This window comes from Dermacentor andersoni, chromosome 10, assembly GCF_023375885.2.
Source record: "Dermacentor andersoni chromosome 10, qqDerAnde1_hic_scaffold, whole genome shotgun sequence".
NCBI lineage: Eukaryota > Metazoa > Arthropoda > Arachnida > Ixodida > Ixodidae > Dermacentor > Dermacentor andersoni.
Window position 1 is genome coordinate 54373667 of NC_092823.1, and position 25471 is coordinate 54399137.

At 47.4% G+C, this 25471-nt stretch overlaps 1 protein-coding gene across 2 annotated transcripts; it reads left to right on the top strand.

The window, feature by feature from the left end:
• The first annotated feature begins 208 nt into the window (after positions 1 to 208).
• On the top strand, positions 209 to 11628 carry LOC126543770 (cytochrome c oxidase subunit 7A2, mitochondrial-like). Of its 2 annotated transcripts, XM_072284857.1 has the most exons (4): positions 209 to 336; positions 843 to 953; positions 11412 to 11480; positions 11540 to 11628. In XM_072284857.1, the coding sequence occupies exons 1-4, from the start codon at positions 322 to 324 to the stop codon at positions 11588 to 11590; spliced, it is 246 nt and encodes an 81-aa protein (XP_072140958.1). In that variant the 5' UTR covers positions 209 to 321; the 3' UTR covers positions 11591 to 11628. The 2 variants fall into 2 exon arrangements, with proteins under 2 accessions (XP_072140958.1, XP_050046836.2); XM_050190879.3 differs by having other exon boundaries at positions 211 to 336; positions 11412 to 11628.
• The last annotated feature ends 13843 nt before the right edge of the window (positions 11629 to 25471 follow it).

Sequence of the window (25471 nt, forward strand, 5' to 3'; positions counted from 1 at the left end):
CAATGTGTTTGGACGCCTTTTGACATTGCGCTAAATGCCGAAAAAAAAAAACCGAAGGATTTTCTTTCCGTAAACCTCCCAAAAGAAGTCAACAAGCCCCCACGGCTGAGGTACACGACTAATTTTGTTCCCTAAAATTTAATAGTTTTTTGGTCTGAGTCTATGTCGCTTCCTTTCTTGGTTTTCGTTCTTTGTGTCTAGCTTACCTGCCGTTGGTGTCGCGTCAGTTCTCCCGGTTTTCTCCGCTCTGAGGGCACCGAGGACGTTCTCCCTGAGGACTAATTGTGCTGTAAATCGTTCCTTCAAAGTACTACAGCTGCCATGAACGTCGCCCGCGTAAGTATCAAGTGTCTATAACGACCAATAGCCTCTCGTACTTGATAAATAAGTTGTGCTTTCCGTACTGAGCGCGTCGTTGTGACCGACCACCGCATTGCGTAGAATCGGACATGTTGCCTTCGTAGTAGCCGCTCGTGCTGTTCATTTCTGGCATTTGTTTTCTATTTTGCGTCCTCATGTGAACTACATACTCGCAATTGTACTTTCCCCTGTAATGGACTCAAGTAGGCTTTTTCAGTAGTTTTTCACGCCCTTTCGTATCCACTCTCTCCGCCATTGTAGGCGGTGGTGACCGCTTTCGGTCTCTGTGAAGGCAGTTTCTCTAGCGCATTGGATTGAAGCCGTGTGATCTCGTGCCAGCTGTGTCGTATGGTGATAGTACGGCTTGATGAACGTTGGAGACGTGAAGGAACGTCAACTTCGCGCGCGCAGTATCTTTTCATTGCGTGGATTCAGTGCAGATGTTTCCTACGAATCATCTCACGTGAATGTTTCTTTTACAGACCCTGACGACTGTTGCCCGACGGGCCCCTCAGTTGAAGACGACGGCGGTAGCCCCCGCTAGGAAGTACAGGACACTGGCCCAAATCAAGGAGCTACAGAAGCAGTTTTGTGTTAGTTTTATTCATCCATTCCAGAACCGTAGAATTCGTCTAGAGTGCATTGCAGTAACGGGAGAACACCAATTGTTCATAAAACAATGTCTGTAACAAGTATTAACCAATATGAAAACAGCCCATGTCTTGGTGCACCGGTGTACATCAATGGGCGCCAATTTATGACTAACGAAGTTGCCAATTTAGCAGATACGGTACTTTGACAATCAGTTTCAGGCAATTGCATAGTTGTGTGTTAAGTCTGCGAGCACATAATGCTAAAACAGTGGAGGTATATGAGATGAAAGAGTAGTTCAGGTAAACATGTCAACAGGAATGAAGACCAGACAGAGAACTCACACATAACTTGATCCAGTGCAGAGAAAAAAAGAAAAGGAAGCTTTGTAAGCACAACAGCTATTAAGCATACAAGTTTTCATGATGAGGAGCACAAATTAAGGACTGCTGATAAAATGTTAAATTTATGCAACTTTATTCCAAGGTAGTGGACTTTTCATTGCAAGAAAGGCAAGGTGGTAGGTTGTTTCTTTGTAGATATTCTAGCAGGTCATCATAATCATACTTATATTTATTGTACCGTCAGTCATGTTGCATTTTTGTATTAAAAGGACAGTCTCTAAAGCTACGTAAGACATGCATGGGGGCAATCCATTTTGTCTTGAAGATATGGCGGATCCATCAGGAGAAGGCTCTTCCACAACCACATTCCGCAAAGCTTCGCACTACCTCCACTGTACAGTGGTTATAATGCATACAGAGCTGCTTATAATGCATGCGTACCTTCCCGTCATCAAATGTGCTAGGTGAAATCCTGCGCAAACAAGTGGGAGAATCTACTTGCCATAGCATACTTTGGCAGCAGTCAGGACTCGTACACAAAATCCACTACACGCAAGGTTAATCAGTGCCTGGGACATAAGGCTTCATGCAGACAACATGCACGATGTCATTGCAGGGTTGAGCCGATGGGGATCAAGACAATGGAGCGATTTTGTACGTTATGACGGCCACTTGGTGGCATACTTTTCAGAAAGCCCGATGGCTTGTTGCAGACCAGAGGAGGGCAAGGGACCCAGGGGCAAATTGGGTAGTCCTGTGATGGCTATTGTACTGAAATTTCTGGCAGATCTGCGACTCGCAAAATCGAGCGTGGGCAACTTGGCTTACATGGTCGGCGCGGGCAATAGCCCCTCAAGCATACTTGTTAGGGAGGCATGCAGAGGAAGACACCAACGTGTCCAAGGTCAACGTAGCATTCCGGCCAAATAAGATATATATATATATACATATATATATATATATATATATATATATATATGTGTGTGTGTGTGTGTGTGTGTGTGTGTGTACACATACACACACATACATACATGGGGATGAGAAGCACAACTTTGCAGTTATTTTCAATGTGTTTTCCCATCATTTTTGGTCAATGGACCGACCTTCTTCACGAGCTTCAGAAGGTCGATCCACTGATCGATACTGTTGGGCAAATAAACCAAAAATAGCCGCGAAGTTGTGCTTCTTATCCTTCTAAATGCATAGATGTTCTCATATAAAAGGCATCAATTCAGTAATGTTAACCCCAGTATTCTGGAGCATCCCTTAACTCAACAATTCGTATCGGATGAAGACAGTGCAGTTCGATGTAATGAATTATCCGATAAAACAAAGTAAATCTAAAATATTGCTACGGAACAGCCGCCACAGTGAGGCGGGAAAACCTGGAACCGGGAATTCTCAGGGATTTTTAGTAGTCTGGAAAAACTCAGGGAATTTGTGCCTCTATCAGGGAAAATTAGCTGTAATTTTATTGAAAGGGTCGAAAGTCGCGGTAATTCTGGCTTGAGTAACAGACAGGAATCGTAACGAATCGTTTTTGACGTCCTGTCGTCGGCTGGAGGAGTTGCCAGTGTAGAGTCAACGACCGACTTTCCGGATTCCCGATAATTTGGACGGCTTCGCGGCGCCACCACGTACCCCATAGAGTCAAAGTATGAGAACGTCTGAAATTTCGGACGCAGGAACTCTTTGCCGTCCCATTTTCCGGACGTCCTGCATGACCGCAGGTCCGAAACGGCATTAATCAAATCCACCACCGCTGTCATTTTGATTACCTCGCCGCCTCGAACCGGCGCTATCGCATGCAGATCCGCTGGAAGCCGTAAAGCCACCACTGCGGCAAGGCTACGCCTAGCTGCTTCGACGTTCGCTATTAAGCTTCTTGCCGTTCGGTGCCGTGTTTCTTCATTTCTCCGCTGTCAACAATAATTTTGGCTTCGAAGCTCGGAAAGCACGGCGCATTCCATAATGCTGGTTCCTGAAAGTTAGTTTCGCCTCAGCACAGTCGCGTGACGCGGTGAAGCTTAACAAGCGTAGGAAGGGGCAATTGTCACGGGACGCAGTATGTATTCCTTAATTTTACACGCGTGCACCCGCCCTCTCCTGTCACAGTAGGAGCACCACTATGCCTAATGAGTGTACTGACAGGCATTCAGAGCTTTTCCAGACGTGCCTCTATCTATTTGAGCCCTTAAAGGGACCCTGAAACGCTTTTGACAATTTTCTACAAACGTACTGAGTCGTTAGAGTAGGTCCTTCTGATCATTAATTGACATATCTAAGTGCTCCGCGTATAGCGTGTAATTTATTTTAAGGTTTTAAATATGCACATCGCTGCCGATCGCAGCGCACTGCTCGGCGGAATTTTAAGCCGCCCCTACCCATATGACTGAAATCACCCACATGACGTCAGTGGGGCGAGCAATCCGATCGGCTGATCAGGGCACGTTATCGATAATTTTTCCAACTTTATGGTAAACAAATGATCTTCGTAATAGTTGGAATGTTAGTTAATTTGTTTTTATAGAAAGAAAGTAACATAAAGAGAATTGCACAAGAACAATTTTTTAGTACACCCAAGCACTTCCGGCAAACAGCAATGGTCGTCTGCTTGTATACAACGTACCCCATTTTGACGAGAGCTCCGCGGTCAGAGTCGGTCTGTCTTTTCGCGAGCACTATGATTCGACTTTGTTGCCTTGTGGACTGCAAAAGTAGCGACTGGCAATATGTCAAGCTGTGACATTGTGTCCCTCTGCAAGGCAGCGTACGAGCGAACTGGCTGCTGCGCATCGGACAGCCGCTATCCGATCGGCGCCAGGATTTGCGCGTTTGTGGCCGTCACTTTACACCGGAAGATTACTAACGCAATAGCGTTTCGCGAGTCCGGTATTAGGGCAAGCGCAAGGGGAGAGGGTCTGGCCGCTCGACTGTGCCGTAACGGGACGAGCCATGAGATGAGCAGAAGGGCAAATGTGAATGGTCTGCACGGTGCAGCCACCTGGTGGCACAGAGCTCAACCATACACAGTAGCAGCAACGAAGTGTATTCTTCTTTGCTGCTGGTGTGTATTTTTCGCAGGAGTGTAATCATCAACACGTTGTTTTTATAAATGTTTAAAATGTTTTGCACTTGGTTAGAGCAATATTAGCGCTTTGTTTGGCTGGTTAAGCGCTACGCCAACAAGTGTCTGCACCGTGCAGACCGATCAGGCCGCTCAGGTACGTCTACGCTACAGTTCCTTCGTCAGCTTGAGTTTATGCCTGCAGTCATTTGCCGAAATGATCAGCTTGCCTGTGGTTACCGGAATACCAGACACGTTCGGCGCTACGACAGATTGCTCGCAACGCACGCTGCTTAGATAGCTCCGCTTGGGGTCGACGGCCAAGCGGCTAGCGGAGAGGTCTCGCGCGGGCGGGGGCGGGCTCCAAAGCAACCGGAAGTGGACGATGTGACGTCGCATCGTGACGCCGAACCATTGAAGGCGGAGCTTAGTCCCGCTCGCTCGGCGAACGAGTTGAGGAGGAAAAGCATGGCTAGGGAGGAGAGTAACTTCTAATCGCTTGTAGCTCCATTAATACGTAACGCTTCACTTAAATTGTGGTGCGAATGTCCTACTTAAACTGTACCCTACGCGTCTACAAAATTTGTCCGAACCGTTTCAGGGGCCCTTTAAGGGAAGTAAAAGACGCATTTATTTTTTCGAACTGCCTGATTTTTCGGAAGTTTTCGCGGCCCCTAGGGGGTCTGAAGAATTGGACGTTGACTGTAAACTGACCAAGAGTATGCTTCAAATGGTCCGCAGTGCGAACGCGCGACAAAAGTAGCACGGGAACAGAAAGGACCGACGCATTGAGGAATGAAGTATGCAAGCACTTCTTTCAAGGAGCCTGAGCTCAAAAACACTCTTGGCAGATGCCGAGATGCAGGTGTCCCTCATACAAACCAAAATAAACTCTTTAAAGCAGTGAAACACAATACTGAGGCGTCGTGCGCGGGCTGAGAGTATGTCAGGACAGTTGAGGTTGACTTATGAGCTGTTGAGAGAGACTCTCAATTGTGACAAAATTCGGGCCTCATACCACTGAGCTTGCTATCAATTGGTATAAATAGCTCATATTTGAAAATATTTGCTTCTGCATGCATCTCCTTTTTATTTGTATTTGAGAATGTCTGACTCGATTTGCAATTTGTTTCAAAGACATTTTATTTGCTGTGCATTTTACTAACCCCTCCCTTCTATTCTTTTTTTGAATAACATAAACACTACTCCTTAGTATTCAAATTGGACTAAGTCGATTTTTTTTTTTTTTTAATCTTCATATGTTTACTAAAGAGTGACAGCATCGGGCGATATGGTTCCAGCCCGTCTTGACATAAAACATAGTTCTGCATCACTCAGGGAATTTTGCAAAGGCACTCGGGGAAGAACCTGGAAAACTCAGGGAATTTGGAAATGACAACTTGGTAGACACCCTGGGAAGAAGACGTGAGCCCGCTTGATATAGCGTCGCCATTTTGGCCTTCCGTTAGCTTCCCTGTAAATAAATTGTATATAGTATTGGGCTCCAGCTACACGTAACGTTAATTTGGTGGAGGTGGACGTTCCCCGTACCCGTCATGGAGCTTCACAGCGGTCGCAGCGGCGACAGTGCAACTTTGGCTCCTGCTGGCGGCACTTCATCTACGCAACCATCTCCGCCTGCAGCCCCGACCTACGTCGCCGTTTCCCCCCCTAGAGATCCTGGTGTTTTCAACGGAGTCGGCAATCCTAATGTTGACAACTGGCTCCGCTTATACGAACGTGTCAGCGCCAGTCACTGGTGGGATCAGACTATTATGCTTGCGGACGTTCTTTTCTACCTCGACGGAGCTCCACTTGCATGGTTCCAGACTCGCGAACAGATCTCGAGCTGGGATCTCTTTAAAGAGAAGCTCCGCGACCTTTTTGGCAATCCTTTCGGTCGCCAAGTCAATGCCAAGAAAGCCCTTGCCACACGTGTACAGACGTCGACCGAGTCCTACGTGTCATACATTCTCGACATCTTGGCCCTTTGTGCCAAGGCTGACCGGACCATGTCTGAGGATGATAAGGTTAATCGCGTCCTCAAAGGCATTGCTGACGATGCCTTCAATTTACTGGTGCTTACGAACGTCACCAGCATCGATGCAATCCTCCAGGAGTCTTGAGCATGCTAAAAGCAGCCGGGTATCCCAGCACATAACGCGACTTCCCAACACAGCTGCTACGTCATCCTGTGACAACCTCTTCCAGCAGCCGTCGCGACGTGACAACTTGACCCGCATCATTCGTCGTGAGGTCGAAGCGGCACAACCGGCGGCCCCTTCATTCCCGTCACCTGGTCATTCTCCGGTGACAATCTCCTTGATCCAGGCCGTCGTCCGTCAAGAATTGTCCGTCGGCCTGCAATCCATTCGTTCCATACGCTCGGAAGCTCTTTCTCCCCGCACATCCCCACCGCGCTCTTGTTACTCCTCTTACGGACAGCGCAACCCCTCCGAATGGCGAACAGTGGACGACAGGCCGATCTGTTTTAATTGCCGACGCATTGGACATGTCGCTCGCCACTGCCGCAGCCGCTGGACTTCTCCGATGCGCTATTCTCCTGATTACCACCCTCGCCCGTCTAGCGCGTCCTATTCCTTCGCCCCTTCTATGCCCGCTCCATCATCTGACCCTGCGACACCTCTGACACGACCCCGCTACTCCCGCTCGCCTTCTCCTTCCCGTCGTCAATCTCGTTTGCCCCCGTCACGCCGTGCTCCTTCTCCGACCTACTCGCCACACCTCCGACCAGAAAACTAGACAGTGCAGCTTCTGAAGGTGAAGCTGCAAAGATGACATTGGCACGAAATCCTCGCTTCGCCTTACTCACGAACAAGAATCTTTTGGACGTTCTCGTCGACAATGTTCCTGTGTGCGCATTGAGTGACACTGGGGCGCATGTGTCCATTATGAGTGCTGCTTTTAGCCGTCGGCTCAAGAAAGTTCTGACGCCCGCCCCGAACCGATTTGTACAATTGTTGTACGATTTGTACGCTATTGTTGGCATGTGCTCTGCGCGACTCACCATTGCTGAGAGACAAACCGTCGTTCTCTTGACCGTCATCGAGCATTGCCCTCACGACCTCATTCTCGGTCTGGATTTCCTTGCCAATCATTCGGCCCTCATTGACTGTTCGGCCGGCTCACTTCGCCTTGACTTGCCTCTTCTTGCCGACCCCGTGGACCCGTCTCCAAGCCGTTTGAGCTGCATGGATTTTATTCGCCTACCGCCTCAATCTGTGACACATGTCGACTTGTCCTCACCAGCTGTACCTGACAGTAATTACGTGGTTGCACCAATTCCGGCAGTTATACTTACACATGGTGTTACCGTGCCGCACACTGTGCTGACAATTAACTGGCAACCGCACCTGCCTTCCCCTTGTCAATTTCACGCTGACCGCGCAAGTTCTGCCTCAGGGGATTTCATTGGCTATAATTAGCACTTTGCAGGATGATGAGATTGAGCCATTCACAGTGGAAGATCGTCACAGCTCAGCCCATACCGTGACGTCATCGCACGGTACTGACGTCGACATTGAGAAGATGGTTTCCTCTGACCTTACACCTGTTCAAGCTGAAGCCCTTTGCCGCGTTCTTGACGGCTATCGCGACATTCTTTACTTTGACAATCGACCCTTAGGTCAAACGTCCGTCGTGACCCATCGCATAAACACTGGCGATGCGAACCCTATTCACCGACGTCCATATCGTGTTTCTGCGTCTGAACGAGCTGTTATCCAACAGGAAGTCAAAAAGATGCTTGCAAAGGACATTATCGAGCCTTCCTGTAGTACCTGGGCTTCTCCCGTCGTACTTGTCAAAAAGAAGGATGGAACGTGGCGTTTTTGTGTAGATTATCGCCTCCTGAACAAAATCACAAAAAAGGACGTGTACCCTTTGCCACATATTGATGACGCTCTAGACTGCTTGTACGGTACCACCCATTTGTCTTCTATCGACTTACGGTCCGGCTACTGGCAGATATCCGTCAACGACATGGACCGAGAGAGGACTGCATTTATTACCCCTGACGGCCTTTATCAGTTCAAGGTGATGCCTTTCGGTCTCTGCAACGCCCCCGCCACCTCCAAACGAATGATGGACTCTTTGCTTCAGGGGTTCAAGTGGTCCACCTGTTTGTACTATCTGGACGACGTCATCGTTTATTCGCCCACATTTGACACGCATCTAGACCGTCTTTCAGCGATTCTTGACGTGTTTCGCCGCGCCGGTCTCCAGTTGAACTCGTCAAAATGTCACTTCGCTCGCCGCCAAATTGCCATCCTTGGACACCTCGTGGATGCCAGAGGCGTGCGACCTGATCCGGACAAAATTCGCGCCGTTACGAACTTCTCTGTTCCGAAGTCTACCAAGGACGTTCATAGTTTCGTAGGGCTGTGCTCATATTTCCGACACTTTGTGAAGGATTTTGCGACTATCGCATGTCCCCTTACCGACCTCTTGAAGAAAGACGCCCTATTTTCTTGGGGACCTGACCATGCCGCATCTTTTTCGCAGCTCACTACTCTCCTTACCACGCCTCCAATTCTGGCCCACTTTGACCCATCTGCCTCAACGGAAGTTCGAACTGATGCCAGTGTTCATGGCATAGGAGCAGTGTTAGCACAACGCCAGCGTGGACATGACCGCATTATAGCCTATGCCAGCCGACTTCTATCACCCGCTGAGCGCAATTATTGAATCACAGAGGGCGAGTGCCTCGCTCTTGTGTGGGCTGTTGCGAAGTTTCGTCCATATTTGTACGGACGCCCCTTCTGTGTCATCACTGATCACCACGCACTCTGCTGGCTATTCTCACTCAAGGACCCCACGGGACGACTCGCTCGCTGGGCATTACGCCTGCAAGAATATACCTTCTCCGTGGTATATAAAACGGGACGCTTGCACCGGGATGCCGATTGTTTGTCCCGCTGCCCCGTCGACGAACCGGCTGATGCGGACGCCATCGCTTGCGTTTTCTCTGTCTCCCAGTTGCTTGAAATCGGCAACGAGCAACGCCGCGATCCTTCATTACGAGCCCTCATCGACCATCTGGAGTCAACGCCTGGCGACGCCTCTCCCCAGATGTTTCTCCTTAAGGAGGGGACATTATACCGCCGCAATCTCGAGCCACACGGCCTTGACCTTCTGCTCGTAATTCTGTCACACCTGCGTTTGACTGTCCTCCAACAACTTCACGACGCTCCCTTGGCTGGACACTTGGGCGTCTCACGCACATACGACCGTGTATGCCGTCGATTCTTTTGGCCGGGTCTCGCCTGCTTCGTGCGGCGCTACGTTGCCGCTTGTGAGCCCTGTCAGCGCCGGAAGAAGCCCTCCACACTTCCAGCTGGATGTCTCCAGCCGATCGACATCCCACCGGAACCCTTTTTCCGTGTTGGTCTAGACTTTCTTGGACCGTTTGCTCTCTCAGGCTCCGGAAATAAATGGGTCGCCGTTGCTACTGATTATGTGACGCGGTACGCAATCACCAGAGCCCTTCCGACAAGTTGTGCTACTGACGTTGCTGATTTTCTGCTCTATGACATCATTTTAGTGCATGGTGCTCCGTGCCAATTACTCACTGACCGTGGCCGCAGCTTTCTGTCGGCAGTCGTCGAGGACATCCTCCGCTCCTGCTCGACAAAGCACAAGTTCAGCACGTCCTACCACCCACAGACCAACGGCCTCACGGAGCGCCTCAACCGGACCATCACCGACATGCTTTCAAAGTACGTTGTGACTGACCACCACGACTGCGATCTTCACTTACCATATGTGACGTTCGCGTATAATTCATCGCGTCACGACACCGCCGGCTATTCACCATTCTATCTCCCATATGGCCGAGAACCCACGTTGCCCTTGGACACTTTGTTGCTCTCGGCCACGCGTTCAACCACTGAATACGCCCGCGACGCGATCGCACACGCCGACCACGCGCGCCAGCTCGCCCGGCCTCACAGAAGCATCACAGACGCCTCTATGATTGCCACCATCGCGACGTTCACTTTACTCCGGGTTCTCTGGTGCTTCTCTGGTCACCCATTCGACGTGTGGGCCTTTCAGAAAAGCTGCTGTCGCGCTACACTGGCCCATACCGTGTGGTGCGACAAGTGACCGATGTCACGTATGAAGTTATCCCCACCGACCTGTCAGCGTCATCGTCGGCTGCAAGTGACATCGTTCACGTGGCGAGACTAAAGCGATACCAGGCACCTTTCACTGCGGATGTGTAGATTAAGCACCGGGATGGCACTTCTACCGCCGGGGGTGATGCTACGGAACAGCCGCCACAGTGAGGCTGCACTGAGGAGGAAGAAGACGACGTGGGCCCGCTTGATATAGCGTCGCCATTTTGGCCTTCCATTAGCTTCCCTGTAAATAAATTGTATATAGTATTGGGCTCCAGCTACACGTAACAATATTTCTCACTGATATCAGTGTAACGTAGCTGTGTAATGAATATATGCCTCTGACGAATATTGCATATAATGCAAGTATTTCTGTGTCTGATTCAACCGAACAAGGTTCAACTGTACGTACAGCATTGCCACTCAATTGAACTGGTAATTGAACATCACTGGCACTCCACTGCGATTTCTGAACGAAGCTTTTGTAACCAGGTGCATTGAAAGGAATGTGCATTTTTTTAGTTCTATTGTTACGCACCATGATAGATTACGGGCTGTGGTGTCATGCTGCGGAGCTCGATATTGCGGATTTCATTGCGGCAACCGCATTCTGGGGGGACTGTAATGCAAAAATGTATGGGTGCCATGCATTATGTGCACGTTAAAAGAACCCCAAATGGTCAACATTAATGCACAATCCCCCCCCCCCCCCCCATGGTGTAAAAAATTCTTTTTGTTCAAGTTGTTTAAGTATATAGTTCATCCTAGTTGCTCAAATAGCCAAGGAGCATTATTGCCGTACCTTGAGGTAAGGGGCAACACTGCTGCACTGTGTTAATTGAAGCCTGTCAATGAATACAAGGCTGTGGCAAACTAAAAATTCCTCCCTCCTCTTTTTTTTTATTGCAGGCTGACGACGGTGTGCCAGTCTACCTGAAGAGGGGCATTGCCGACGAGATCTTGTATAAGTTCACTATGGTAATGGCCGTTGCCACTCTTGGGATGTGTTTCTTTAACACATATCGCCTGATTTACAGGAATGCAAAGTGAGGCTGGGGATGTACCTTGGCGTTCTTGAAGAGTGGTAATATTTAGGCCAAATAAAATTCTATCCATCCTATACAAAGACGGCCGTCTCTTCACACACCTTTGTGGCTTGGTGTCTGACATGCTGCTGAGCACCATGCCCCCCCAAGTCAATTCCTAGCCGGATTTCGATGAGGGCAGAATGCAAGAATTGTGTAACATGCTTTGGGTGAACACTAAAGAACACCATGTGGCTGAAATTAATCCACAGCCCTCTACCATGACATCCCTTGTAGCTTACTGTGCAGTTTTAGCATGTTGAAGCCCATATTTTAATTTGGTGCATGTCCCTTCACAGTAGTCAATTTTTCTTATTTTTCCTCTCCCGCTCCTGAGTACAGGGACCAACTGTTAACCTACAACGAAATCACCAAGCACTATTACTTAAGGCGCAGGGCATTCCCGCTGCCACATCCTAAATTAAATAGGCCGCAGGCGGTTACATTAAGGCTTCTGCAGACACGAACGTACCCTAACCCGGTCATCATGAATAAAATTAATCCGGACTGCGGGGTTTCAGTCTATTGTAAGTGTGGGGGTTTGCTCGATTTACAACACATGCTGTGGCGCTGCTTGGCGTTGGCCGGTGATGGTTCTCGAGGTGAACAGTGGTGGCAGCGGATGCTGCACAGTGAAGTGCTGGCGGACCAACTCAGGGCTGTCCAGAGGGCCCGTGTGATGGCAAAGGGGCTCGGCCTTTCTGTACCGACGTGGGAGCGGCCCGCATCAGTCCCAGACTGATCCCTGAGGACCTAAATAAAGTTCTTCATACCATACCATAGAGCAAGGAGGTGTTAAATGTTCTGGAGTGGGAATTGAGACCAGGCTGTTTCACCTTTGCAGGGGTCCATGGGGGCATGAGAAAACTATGGGTTACAGTAAAGAAAAAGTGCTTTCCTCACGCTGTCCCACAAGTTTAGAGACACTGACAATCGATTTTCAAGCATTCTCCTTTGGCGTGATAGAATGCCTACCATCTGAATCATCTGTACCTGCAGTTCATCCAGGAAATGCCTAGACATTTTTTTTTATATTTCTATCTCAAAGTCTCTTACTGTGCATGGATGCTGGCAACAGTGATATCGATGGTGACAGAAGCTGATTAATTCGAGACTCGTGCATATTAGGTGGCAGAATAGCTGTTTTTCAAATGCCAAGACTGCGGTTTAAAAACACCCGCAACAACTGAATTGCGATGCATGGGATGAAAGGCAATAGAGGTCTATGCAATAATTACTAGAGGGAACTTGGGGCACTAATGTATACGGGAGCTGCTGGTTGAACCAGCACGGGAATTATGGGAAGTATGTGGACTTTCATAAACTTTGTCCTTCTGGCTTAAAACGGCTTCTTGGCTATGTAAACTCATCATATTCAACAATGTACTGCGTACTAAATCAGTAATTATTAAAATTGTCCGACAGTAGGATTCGAACACGGGACCTCTAGCACAGAATGCCGATGTTGAAACCGTTACGCCACGAACGCACACATCGGCAACTGATATGAAACGCCGTTGTGAATTTATCGCAGGCAAGCCAGTGCCTTCAGACACTTGTGGGTTTCGATTTGGCCACCTTGACAAGTTCAGTTTTTGCAGTTAGTAGCGATTATTTGTGTTCGCGGGGTCTCCCGAGATAGAGTATAGATTGCTCTGCAATTTACGACAGTGAAGGCATATAAAGCCTTATAAACAAAGCCACAAGAATGTCTGAATCCACAAGCATGAATATCAGACGAATACATGTTGTGGTGGCTAGAGGGATGTGTGACAGACGAGAGTGGAGGGCTGCACAAAGTTGCGATGAAAGATGGTGGCCCTGGTAGATGGCACTGGATGTGCAACAGGTGCCAACGGCACCGGCGCCCGCTGATATTGCATAGGGCTGCATGTGGTTACTTTCACCTTGCTTCCAATAATTGCATGCCGTGTCCATGTTGTGGAATGGCAGGACATGAACTAGTCATTTTGTTGATAAGCATGCGTTAGAAATTTTAAATGGCACTACTTAAAGGGACACTAAAGCGAAACAATAAATCAGTTTAGTCTAATGAAGCATTGTTCCAGAACCACGCAGGCAGTCATTTCAAAAAGATAGTTGGTTTATGAGATGAGAAAATGAAGGTCCAAGTATCAGTATTTGAATTTCGCGCCGAAACCCCAGCGCCGGTACGCCAGCGTGACGTCAGGGATTCCAAAGTATGTTTTCGCATTTGGGCAGCTTTGGCTTAGTAAAGGTTCCCGAAACTTACCATGTTTAATATTTGGTTCCTTTAGAACACAATGTAGTCAATATGTACCGCTATATATAATTAGTAGGCCCTAGAAGATGCCATAAAAATTCATGACGCCGCAGCCACCAGGTGCGGGAACTTAAATAGGCGTCGCCACCCGTATTTCATTCTTGCGGTTTTTCTGGCTTACCAAATGTCTTATCGTTTAAGAGTGGTGTTTTTGGTGTTGTAGAAAGGTAATTTACTGATGCAGAAGAAATCATTTTTCACTTTAGTGTCCCTTTAACATAAACAATAAACACTGGTATGCAAAAAACTGGTGTGTGGTGCTTAATTTCTTATAACTAAATGTTTCTCAGCATCGACCAGTTTTAACACGGTTCACCATTAGTCCATTTACGTGAGCGCAAAGTAAAACTGTGTTTCGAGTGTCTTTTGTCTCCTTCAGTGAGATTTGTTTGAAGTGTAAACTACTTAATATTCTCTTTTTTACCAAGTAATGGTTCAAGTGTAGTGTGTTTATTTTTCGCTCTCATTGTTTCTCTCTCACAAAGTTTTGTTCAGTGTGAAGTGCTCAAGGCAATTAGATTTAATTTTCTCTTTATGTCCCTTTTCCTTGGAGACCTTATATTTTACTGTAGAAAAGGCAATGCTTAGCCAAAGGATGCACTGAACATCTTAATTTATAATTTTTTTAGCTCTCTCCTTTATACTGTATCCTCTAATCTATATGTACACTCAATACATGTTAAGGAAGTTGAAAAACATGTTTTTCAATCACACATTTCCCTTTGCGTGTTTTTTCACCACATGCAGAGGAGGTCTGATTACCTGTACCTTCTCAACTTCAAATGCTTTTTTGGCTCCCTTTGGGAACTCCCGTCTTTGTTCAAAGACTTTGTAAAGCAGTGCATGCATATGAGTAGATAAAACCACTAATTTTGCAGTCCTTTGCTGTGGACATCGCAGTCAACTCAATCCAGCTGATGTCGGCCTACACAGACTAGATGGATGTGGGTAAAAGCGACTGCTTTCCACTGCAGTGGCGAAACAAATGTGAACCATGCACGGCAAAGATTTGCCACCCGCTTGCCGCTTCCCAAGTGTCCACGTAATTGCATCAGGAAGTGCACAAAATACGATGCACACATGAGCTGTATAGACATGACAGCTGTGCATTATAATTTGACGATATGAGAAAACATCATTTCTTCACGGTGAAGCTGAAACGCAAAGCTTCTGCGAGTGCAACTATAGTTGTGTGGGACTGAAAAAGTGCAGATGCAATAGCTTTGGGACGTTCTAGGTAGGATAACCGTTAGAATGGTCACCCGTCGGATGGTTTACTTGTCTCCGATACGGTACTCGGATATCGGGGCATGATCTGAATGTAACATGTAGACGAAGTTATTTCACTTGGATATATTGCTTTGTTTCTGGAATAAAGAACTGTGAACTTTTTTTTTTTCGTGTTTAAAGCAAGCTGATCTAGGCAGATCCGCTTGCTAAGCACTCGTAGCCATATTTGATTCATTTATGGAATTTAACGTCCCAAAGCAGCGTATCGGCCCACAAGGGACGCCGCAGTAAAGCACTCCAGATTAAGTTTGACCACCTGGAGTTCTTTATTGTGGTGCACCTCAATAAAAGTACACGAGAGGTCTTGCTTTTCATCCCCATCGAAATCCGGCCTCCGTGGCTAGAAATCGAACTCGTGACGTGGTGCTCTATAGCACGGTCCATGGCCTCCGCAATCAGCTCCGGCAGCTGATCATGGAGGCCACGGCACGGTCACAGCGCCATCATGGTAGGTGATATGTACTTTGATTACGATACAGCCGACTTCTGTTAATTCGACTCTTTCGGGACTGCAAGGTTTGGTCGAAAAGTCTCGTTCGATGTATACCTGTTCCTAAAGATGCAGAGCATCTATAGTTATAAGCAATCCCTTTCAAACTGACATAAAAGGAAAATAAGGCGCATCCAATACTAACAAACACCCGACATGACTGAGTGCCACATATGGTGGCAGGGTATGTAATATTTCACAATGTCCAGTGGCTGGATGGGACGTTTCTTTTCTAAATTAACCTCGGACAAAACGTTCTTGGCTGCATTTCACGTTGGCTAACATTTTGTTCTCTTAATGCAACAAGCTATCCGTAATGAGCTCTAGAACTTTCCTCTACCCATTAACATGTTTCAATGATCATACTTCGCCACGAAAACTAAAGCTTTTGTTCAGTTTTTGGTACCCAGGCTGCCAAACTCTCGTGGATGGCAAAAAAAGAAAAGGTAGAATGAAGCTTCGGTAGACATCTTTCATTGGAGCAAGTCAGCCATTTAACAAATGACCAACCACCCAGCTTTGCTGAAACTCCTTGCAACATTTAGTTTTGGATGTCCTGTGATCATCAGAAGGCCCATTTTACGGCCGCTAGCAGGAAACCGAGGGAATGTCCATCTTTGCAACGGTCCTAGTAGCTGGCTACCACAAGTGCAGCCAAAGCTGGCCTTACGCTTGCGCAGGGTGCTCACATTTTGAAACTATGCAAAATAGTGTGCATGAACGTTTAGGCATGTCGGGACGACTTGAATTCAATAGGCTAGTGCAGGCACGTACCCAGAGGGGGGCCCGGGCACCCCCCCCCCCCCCCTTCCTTTTGACATCAAGCGGCGTAGCTCCCCACCACTCCTCACACATTCCTAAACCGCCGCCAAATCAATGTTGAGACTTGAAAGCTATTCAGAAGTCAACATTTTGCTGACTCTTTCACTCCTTTTGGATGGCGGTCGTTATCGGCGTCTCTTGGGGTGTGAAAGCCAGTTTTCTCGTACATTCGGTGCCCGCGCGATCTGCACGAGATGCATTCAGTTGTCACCATCTATTCAACGGTCATGCGCATCGCTGTTGCTTCATTAGTTCAACCTTCCTTGTTTAGACTGATCCAGGGGGACCAGGAAAAAGATTCGGTTCTTAGTCAGCTGGTCTATATGCTCGTAGAATGAGTCGCAGCTGGAGAAAACGCCAGTTGCGCTTAACTTTTCGTTTTGCTTCATTATTTCCTCGAGTGCTCACCGCGACGCTGGCAGATACCCAGAACCATATACCCGCGATAAGGGTTAGATAAGATGGAAAATAAAATAATGCGAAACAGTGTCCATCATCAAACCCTGCAATAACCCTTAAACCTATAGGCAATATGACATGTCACCCGTTACCTCGTCTGGTTTTTCCCTAATTGTACAGCACTTTTCGTGCAAAATTGGCAACTGGTAACAAGAGTCGCAAGGAGTTGAGAAATTAAGCTATCTACTAAGGGAGAGAGCCAAGGCAACAGGCAAACAGGAAGGAAAAGCAAAAATGAACAAATTTAACCGTTGTTTGTGAAAATATTTGGGAATCAACATCTTTTTATTTAAAAAGAAAGTAGAGAGAACGCCACCGGAAGTGGAGAACAATTCCGTGTGTTCTGAATGATGCTTCTGCAGTTATCAAACCGCCTGACGTAGCCACTTCTCTGCTGTGCTTATGTGGGTGTTTTTCTAACCTTTCGCAGTGGGCACAGTATGTCTAGAACCGCAGCGTCCTGCGCTCTACGCGGTTGGAAGGGACTGGCAGCCACACATTGTTATGCAACTTCCCAAATAACAATTCAAATTGGTTTCGGCACTTGGTAGAGCAGTAAACGAGGGATTCAAAGAACTGCGATTGTTCGGCAAATGTATATTACTCTATAATTCTTCCACAGCTAATTCAAGGAACGCTGCTATAGTCGGATACAACTTGAGTCTTTAGTGAAGCCCCGCTCACTCTGCTTCGCTTCAACAATTTATTGCCAAGTTTCACTTCAGTTGGCAGTGAAGTTTCATGATTAAAAAGGGTTCAGCAGTGAAATGACCTCTACCGCAGACTTTTGCGGTAAAGTTCTGAAGACTTTTGAAGAGTGAAATTCTCAGACTCCACACACTTTGTCCACATCTGTTGCACACCTCATTGCTTTTGCCGATGAAAAGACTCTTCAAGAACAGCGGACGCTCCGGATTGCGTATTTACAATTGTTAGTAGGTACAGCGAGGCGTAGCACTTGTGGAGACGCCGGACGTGTGCGCACATGCGCGAGTAAGACCGATTGCGAGAGAGGAAATGTGGGGACTTTTGCTCCTTGATTATATGACTCTGCCTAGGCACTACGGAGGAGTTTCGTAGTGCATGTTGTATGTGTTTGTCCCTAGGCGTGCCGGCAGAAGTCGTGGGGCGTGGTAGTGCTAAACTTAGCGTAGCAAGTTGGCAGTGTAAGAGTTGGGGTCGGGCATGAAATAAGCGGTAGCTGGCCCATGCTGTCATCCGACTCATCCACGCTAAGGACTTGTTGAAGGGAGGGACTTGTTCTCACCGAGAACGAGGAATATGGGTTTTATTTACAAAATCTACATGAAGGGTGGAGAACGTTACATTTCATCAGTCAAGCATGACTGAAAAAGAAAGAAAGCACACTGAAGAGCTGACAACGGCTGCTTAAAAACACTTTGTCCTCACTAGATCCCTAGGTGAGGGAAAACCGCCGTTCAACCTTCGTCCAATGGGAGAGTCATCATAGTCGACCTGCCTTTGGGGGGGAGGGTTCACACTCACTTCTGCATTTTGGTTTCACTGAACACACCGAGGTGAGAGGGCTCTTGTAGACGGGTTGATACACCTGACCCAAACAGGCGCCTCTTGATCTCAGAGCTGACCCCGCAGCTAGCCGCCGCGTCTGTCCATTGACTGTGTCGACCTCTGGGGCCTGTGAGAAAGCACCGCAAGACACCCCTTTCCAGGAGCTCTTGCTCCAAGAAAACCGTGAAGGCGACTGTGAATCGACTAATATTCGGTCCACCGAACGTGGCTAGACATGTCGGCGCCGTTGGGCTGTCGAGGAGGCACATTGTTGTCTTTACAAAGCGAGTCGTCGCAGTGGGCTGAGAAAGGTTCGGAGGTCGCTTCTCCGAAGATCGCCAGCCCCCACAGGCCGATCACAACAGCACGTAATCATGTTGATTCAACCGTATTTTTTTTACTAATTGAAGCAACGTGTCATTATTTCGCATTACTGGCGGCGCCTCCAGGACACCAAAAGCGGCAACGTGGACATCAAAGCTTGAACCCATACTGGTCGGTGGGTTGGGGCTCGCCGAGGCCTGCGCGTGCCAGGGGTGTATAAGACTAGCTGACCGCTATCGTGGGCGGCCAGTTTTTCATGCGAACACCCCCTGGCGAAATACGAAATAAAACAATGTTGTAGACCACACCAAAGTTTTCCATGTTTCGCATTGCCATAAAGTACATTTCCTTTTTTTCCTTGGGACTCCTAGTTCTTCCCATAATATGGGAAAGTTGCCATGACTTTGCACAACTACACGGGGGTGTGCGAATATTCGGAACTTCCGAATCACAGTTCGAACATATTTCGCTATTCATAAATGCAAATATTTTTCTTTCCTTATTTATTTATTTATTTCATAGTTCACCTAAAAGCCCTTGAAGGGGTATTACATGAGCGGAGGAGATACGGAAAAATGAAGGGAGCTCTAGGTATATAAAATTATGCAATAAAATTTAATACACAAATAAATCAGTGCGACAAACGAATTGGCGAATCATGAGAAGTACATATGAAGGGGGTAGGGCAACACTGCAACACATTACACTCTAAAAAGTTTGTCCTTTGGGGTGTATATTTACCCCACAACACTCTTGAGCAAGATTGCACCCTTTTGCCACAACAATAATCGTCATCTGTCTTGTCCGCATTTCCTTTCTCTAACGTAGCGAGCCCGGTACTTCCCAGTAACGGGCGGCATGCGCGTTATCAGCATGGCATAGCATTCCTGACAGGAAAGTAGCAGGCGCGGCGTTTTCAAGAAAGAAAACGCAAGCAAGGCAGATGACGATTATTGTTGTGTAGCAGAGATACACCCCAAAGGGTTAACTTCGCCTACACTCTACAAAAAAGTTTACACCCTTTGGAATGTATTTTTGCTACACAACGATATCGTCATCTGTCTTGCCCGCATTTCCTTTCTTGAAAACGCTGCGCTCGTTACTTTCCTGTCGAGAACGCCCTGTCATGCTGATAACGTGCATGCCGTTCGTTGCTGGAAAGTACCGGGCTCGCAGCGCTAAAGAAAGGAAATGCGGACAAGATAGATGACGTTTATTGTTGTGTGGCAAGATACAAGCCAAAGGGTGTAATTTTCTTTTAGAGTGAATAATCCTCATCTGTCTTGCCCGCATTTCCTTTCTCGAAAACGCTGCGCTCGTTACTTTCCTGTGCACGGAGAATGTTCTGTCGTGCTGATAACACGCACGCCGTTCATGACCTGCATGTTCTGTGCGCTCACACGTATTGCTCCGTAGGTTTCGTACCGTGGCAAAGGCGCCGTGCGGGCAGGTTTGCGTTGGTCTCCGTGTTTTGTTGCGCTGCGTTATCTGGAACGTGCTCTACCGGATGTTGCTGTGGCCGGTGGGACAGGAGGAACTAAAGGTCGTGAAATGAACGTGCGTGCAACGCTGTACGCAATGTGCCGCGCCACGGCAATAGCAACGGACGAAGGAATATCCGCGGGAAATTTTGCCCTCTTTGGCGGAATCATGCTAACGTGCTAACGATTGTTTAGTATTGCTGCGGAGCGCGCGTGTCCGGGACGCGGGCAGCGTGTCCGGGAAGCCCGGTTGCGCGCAGCGGCGTGGTCTCGCGAAAAACGTAAACAAGAGAGGAGAGCTGGCCCGATCGGCCCGATAGCCGGAGCAACGCCATGAACAACACTAGAGTTACTGTATATGCTACCAAAGGTAGCAGAGTGGCGCGTCTGTTTTATCACGCCGCTAGCGCCTCTATTGGCAGAGCGTCGTCACGTGGTAGTCAAGCAACCGTGCATTGCGGAGAAGTAGATGCTCGGGCCAATTTTTGTATTTCACGACGCCGCCGCTGCAGCCAACTGGATTGACACAAGTTCATCATCATCATCATCAGCCTAGTTACGCCCACTGCAGGGCAAAGGCCTCTCCCATATTTCTCCAACTACCCCGGTCATGTACTAATTGTGGCCATGTTGTCCCTGCAAACGTCTTAATGTCATCCGCCCACCTAACTTTCTGCCGCCCCCTACTACGCTTCCCTTCCCTTGGAATCCAGTCCGTAACCCTTAATGACCATCGGTTATCTTGCCTCCTCATTACATGCCCGGCCCATGCCCATTTCTTTTTCTTGATTTCAACTAAGATGTCATTTACCCGCGTTTGTTCCCTCACCCAATCTGCTCTTTTCTTACCCCTTAACGTTACACCTATCATTCTTCTTTCCATAGCTCGTTGCGTCGTCCTCAATTTCAGCAGAACCCTTTTCGTAAGCCTCCAGGTTTCTGCCCCGTAGGTGAGTACTGGTAAGACACAGCTGTTATACACTTTCCTCTTGAGGGATAGTGGCAACCTGCTGTTCATGATTTGAGAATGCCTGCCAAACGCACCCCAGCCCATTCTCATTCTTCTGGTTATTTCATTCTCATGATCCGGATCCGTGGTCACTACCTGCCCTAAGTAGATGTATTCCCTTACCACTTCCAGTGCCTCGCTACCTATCGTAAACTGCTGTCCTCTTCCGAGACTGTTAAACATTACTTTAGTTTTCTGTAGATTAATTTTCAGACCCATGCACCTTTCTGCTTTGCCTCTCCAGGTCAGTAAGCATGCATTGCAATTGGTCTCCTGAGTTACTAAGCAAGGCAATATCATCAGCGAATCGCAAGTTGCTAAGGTATTCTCCATCAACTTTTATCCCCAATTCTTCCCACTCCAGATCTCTGAATACCTCCTGTAAACATGCTGTGAATAGCATTGGAGATATCGTATCTCCCTGTCTGACGCCTTTCTTTATTGGCATTTTGTTGCTTTTTTTTGTGGAGGATTACGGTGGCTGTGGAACCGCTATAGATATCTTCCAGTATCTTTACATATGGCTCATCTACACCCTGATTCCGTAGTGCCTTCATGACTGCTGAGGTTTCGAATGAATCAAATGCTTTTTCGTAATCAATGAAGGCTATATATAAGGGTTGGTTATATTCCGCACATTTCTCTATCACCTGATTGATAGTGTGAATATGGTCTATTGTTGAGTAGCCTTTACGGAATCCTGCCTGGTCCTTTGGTTGACAGAAATCTAAGGTATTCCTGATTCTATTTTCAATTACCTTAGTAAATACTTTGTAGGCAACGGACAGTAAGCTGATCGGTCTATAATTTTTCAAGTCTTTGGCGTCCCCTTTCTTATGGATTAGGATTATGTTAGCGTTCTTCCAAGATTCCGGTACGTTCGAGGTCATGAGGCATTGTGTATATAGGGCGGCCAATCTTTCTAGGACAGTGTTCCCACCATCCTTCAACAAATCTGCTGTTACCTGATCCTCCCCAGCTGCCTTCCCCCTTTCCATAGCTCCCAAGGCGTTCTTTACCTCTTCCGGTGTTACTTGTGGGATTTCAAGTTCCTCTAGCCTATTCTCTCTCACCTTATCGTCGTGGCTGTTACTGGTACTGTAATAAATCTCTATAAAACTCTTCAGCCACTTGAACTATCTCATCCATATTAGTAACGATATTACCGGCTTTGTCTCTTAACGCACACATCTGATTCTTGTCTATTCCTAGTTTCTTCTTCACTGCTTTTAGGCTTCCTCCGTTCCTGAGAGCCTGTTCAATTCTATCCATATTATAGTTCCTTATGTCCGCTGTCTTACGCTTGTTGATTAACTTAGAAAGTTCTGCCAGTTCTATTCTAGCAGTCAAATTCAAAGCGAATCCGGCCGATCTTGGCGTTCGCTGTTCGCGTGCGGGCTAGCTGCGGAGAGCTGGCTATGTAGTTATGTCAGTGTAGCTATGTCAATCCTGTGAGAGAAAAACTTTCACTACACTCCCACAGAAGGTTAGCTTTGGAATCCCTGCAGTCAAAAGGCACATAATGAAGTGGCACTTGCAAGTGTGACTGATATTCAGTGCCTGCTAGTAGTAGGTCAGTACGTTTCTACAGCAAGTCTAATATATGGGGTACCAGTGTCGAATACTAATGGTTGGTAATTGATTCATCAGTAATATTTTAGACTGCCTACACGTTGAGAGCTTTGGCACATAAGCAGGTATCCCTAATGCAAAACCCAGTACCCATTATCCAGTGTTCAGTGCAGCGCCGGATTATGGGCCCAGTGCCGCGCGCTGGATGCTGGGGCGCTGGTAGTCACCCTAGCGCTGGGCAGGCGCGGCGTACTCGGAGGCGCTGGGCACTGGTTCCAAAAATAGCTCTAGCGCGTTAAATACGTGGTGCCTAGACACCGCATGTTTTTTTTTTTTTTGTTTTTTTTGGAATACAGAAAGCAACGGAGAGCGTTTTGGTGCAATAAAAAAAGAAAAGGTCCGACCACGATTCGATCGTCGGACCTGCAGACCCCAAGCCCGGTAATTTACCACTACACCACGCCAGGAAGCGAACATGAGTGGATAATTTGCCATGTCTAGGATCTAGAAACAGTTTAGTTTCACAGAGATGTCTCGCTCAGTCATGGTAGATGCGCTATCGCCCAGCAACTAAAACTCACGCCTGTACCACAAAGAAAATTTTGCTGTCCGTATTCAGTAGCATGCTCGGAAGTGCCACAACATCGATTTTCCCTTGCGAAAACACAGTCCTAAATGAACCGCCGACCCGGGAAACTGTATGGGCTGTTACTACTGATTTGGATAGCTGTTTCTTGTTCTTCACGCGAAGGATATGCAACGTTTTCTTAGTTCAGTGATGCCTTTCAGTCGACACGTGTGTCTCGTTGTATATCTTCGTCACAGAAATGCAGGCTAGTGCCGGGAACCTTCGGGGACAGCACATATACCTGTGTTTATGACGCGTCACATCGGCGCTTATCGCTACTTGTGCTGGCACTGTAAACATTCTTGATTCCTGAGCCTAGGCGCGCCGAGAGCGTGCAGACGGACTCGGCGGATACGCTAGGCCTAAACTTCGGTGGAGACCGATCTCGGCGCCTTTTTCTTGACGATCTTATGCAGCCAGCTGTTTCGATGTGCTTTGTTTGCGATTAGGCGGAAAAGCAGTCCAAAAGCGATGCAAAACCGCCCACGGTCGATCGACGATATGGTAGGCATGCCGCCTGCAAAAACGGAGTGCGGCTTCGCCGCATAGATTTGGTTGCTTCCCAGGCAAGATGGCGGACCTACGCGCAACTCTGCTACAGTGTACTAGAATGTACTAGAATAGCCAGTAGAACGACCGCGCTCCTTGGGCGACTATCGCGGCGGCGAAAGTAGCGGCGGCGCTGTGATCGGCGACTACGGGGAGGCGCGTCGAAGCCTACGCGGCATGTGGACTCTAAAGGCTACTTCCGCAACTTCTTTCATTCATTCGCACCCAGGACGCGCCCGTTAAGCGAAACGAATTTATCTAGCGTTCGAAGTTTACTCTTTCTCTATTTTGGCCAAAACCGCGATGCAAAGATGCTTGCTTGCACCGATTGCAAATGACGGTACACGCAGTGCGCAGTGTTTACTGGTATAAATAGATGAGACGAAATAAATAAAAAAACTGCAACAGATAATGATTATCTTCAAAGTTTTATTGCGCACTTCCGTGGCATGAGGATGCCAAGAATTCACGTACTATTAGAATGCACAACACAAATACACAAAATGTTCCAGGTCAAGACAATGCAGAAGTTACTAACATACACAAACATACAGTGATATTAGAAATGCATTAAGAGGTTTTCCATGGTATGACAAAATTGAGAACTTAATGCAAAAATTCGCAATAGAAATAAACATGTTTAGCAATGCCATGGTTAATAAGTACAAATATATAAAAAGCGACACCCACTGAAGGATTTAAAGAAATTCACAATAGAGATAAGCAGCTGTGCTGTACACACAATACAAAGGTTAATTAAACTGCAGCTATCATTCAGGAATGCCGGCATACCAGTCAAATTAATGGTTTAACATGCAATCAATTCAGCCTGCTTAACTTCAAGTGCTTAGATGACTTCCGCTTGGAGGTACTGGCTTTGTTCAGCCCCTTTACAAAAAAGTGGAGCTGGTTGTGACATAAAAGCCGACAACACGGGTGTCAAGCATTCTGCATGCGCTTTGCAACCAATACTCAAGGGCCTGGCAGAATGAATAATCTCCAGGATATCCATTGCACTCTCACTGTGCACCTTATTAGTAGAGAAACAACTAGTGAAAACATCCTCTAGGCGTGTAATAAATGTAAAAAGTTCAACTGAAGGGTACAACAAACCACGCTGATGTTTGAACTGCACAAATGCAGAAAAAGCCAACAAGTGCCCTTGCTCAGTTGGCAGCAAGAAGCTGGCAATGCAATCAGGACATTTGGTCGGATAGCACGCATTTTTTTGCCACATAGCCTGAAATGCAATATATTAACCTTGACTCGCTTCTCTTCACATGATACACATGTTCATCAGTTTCTGCTGGCAAAGATGTAGTCAGAACCTCTGTATTTTCATCTGTGTACAACTTCACTGTTTCCAAAAACTTTCCCTTAGTGGTACCCTCTTCTCTGTCGGTTGCCTCAAGAAGAGAGTTGATC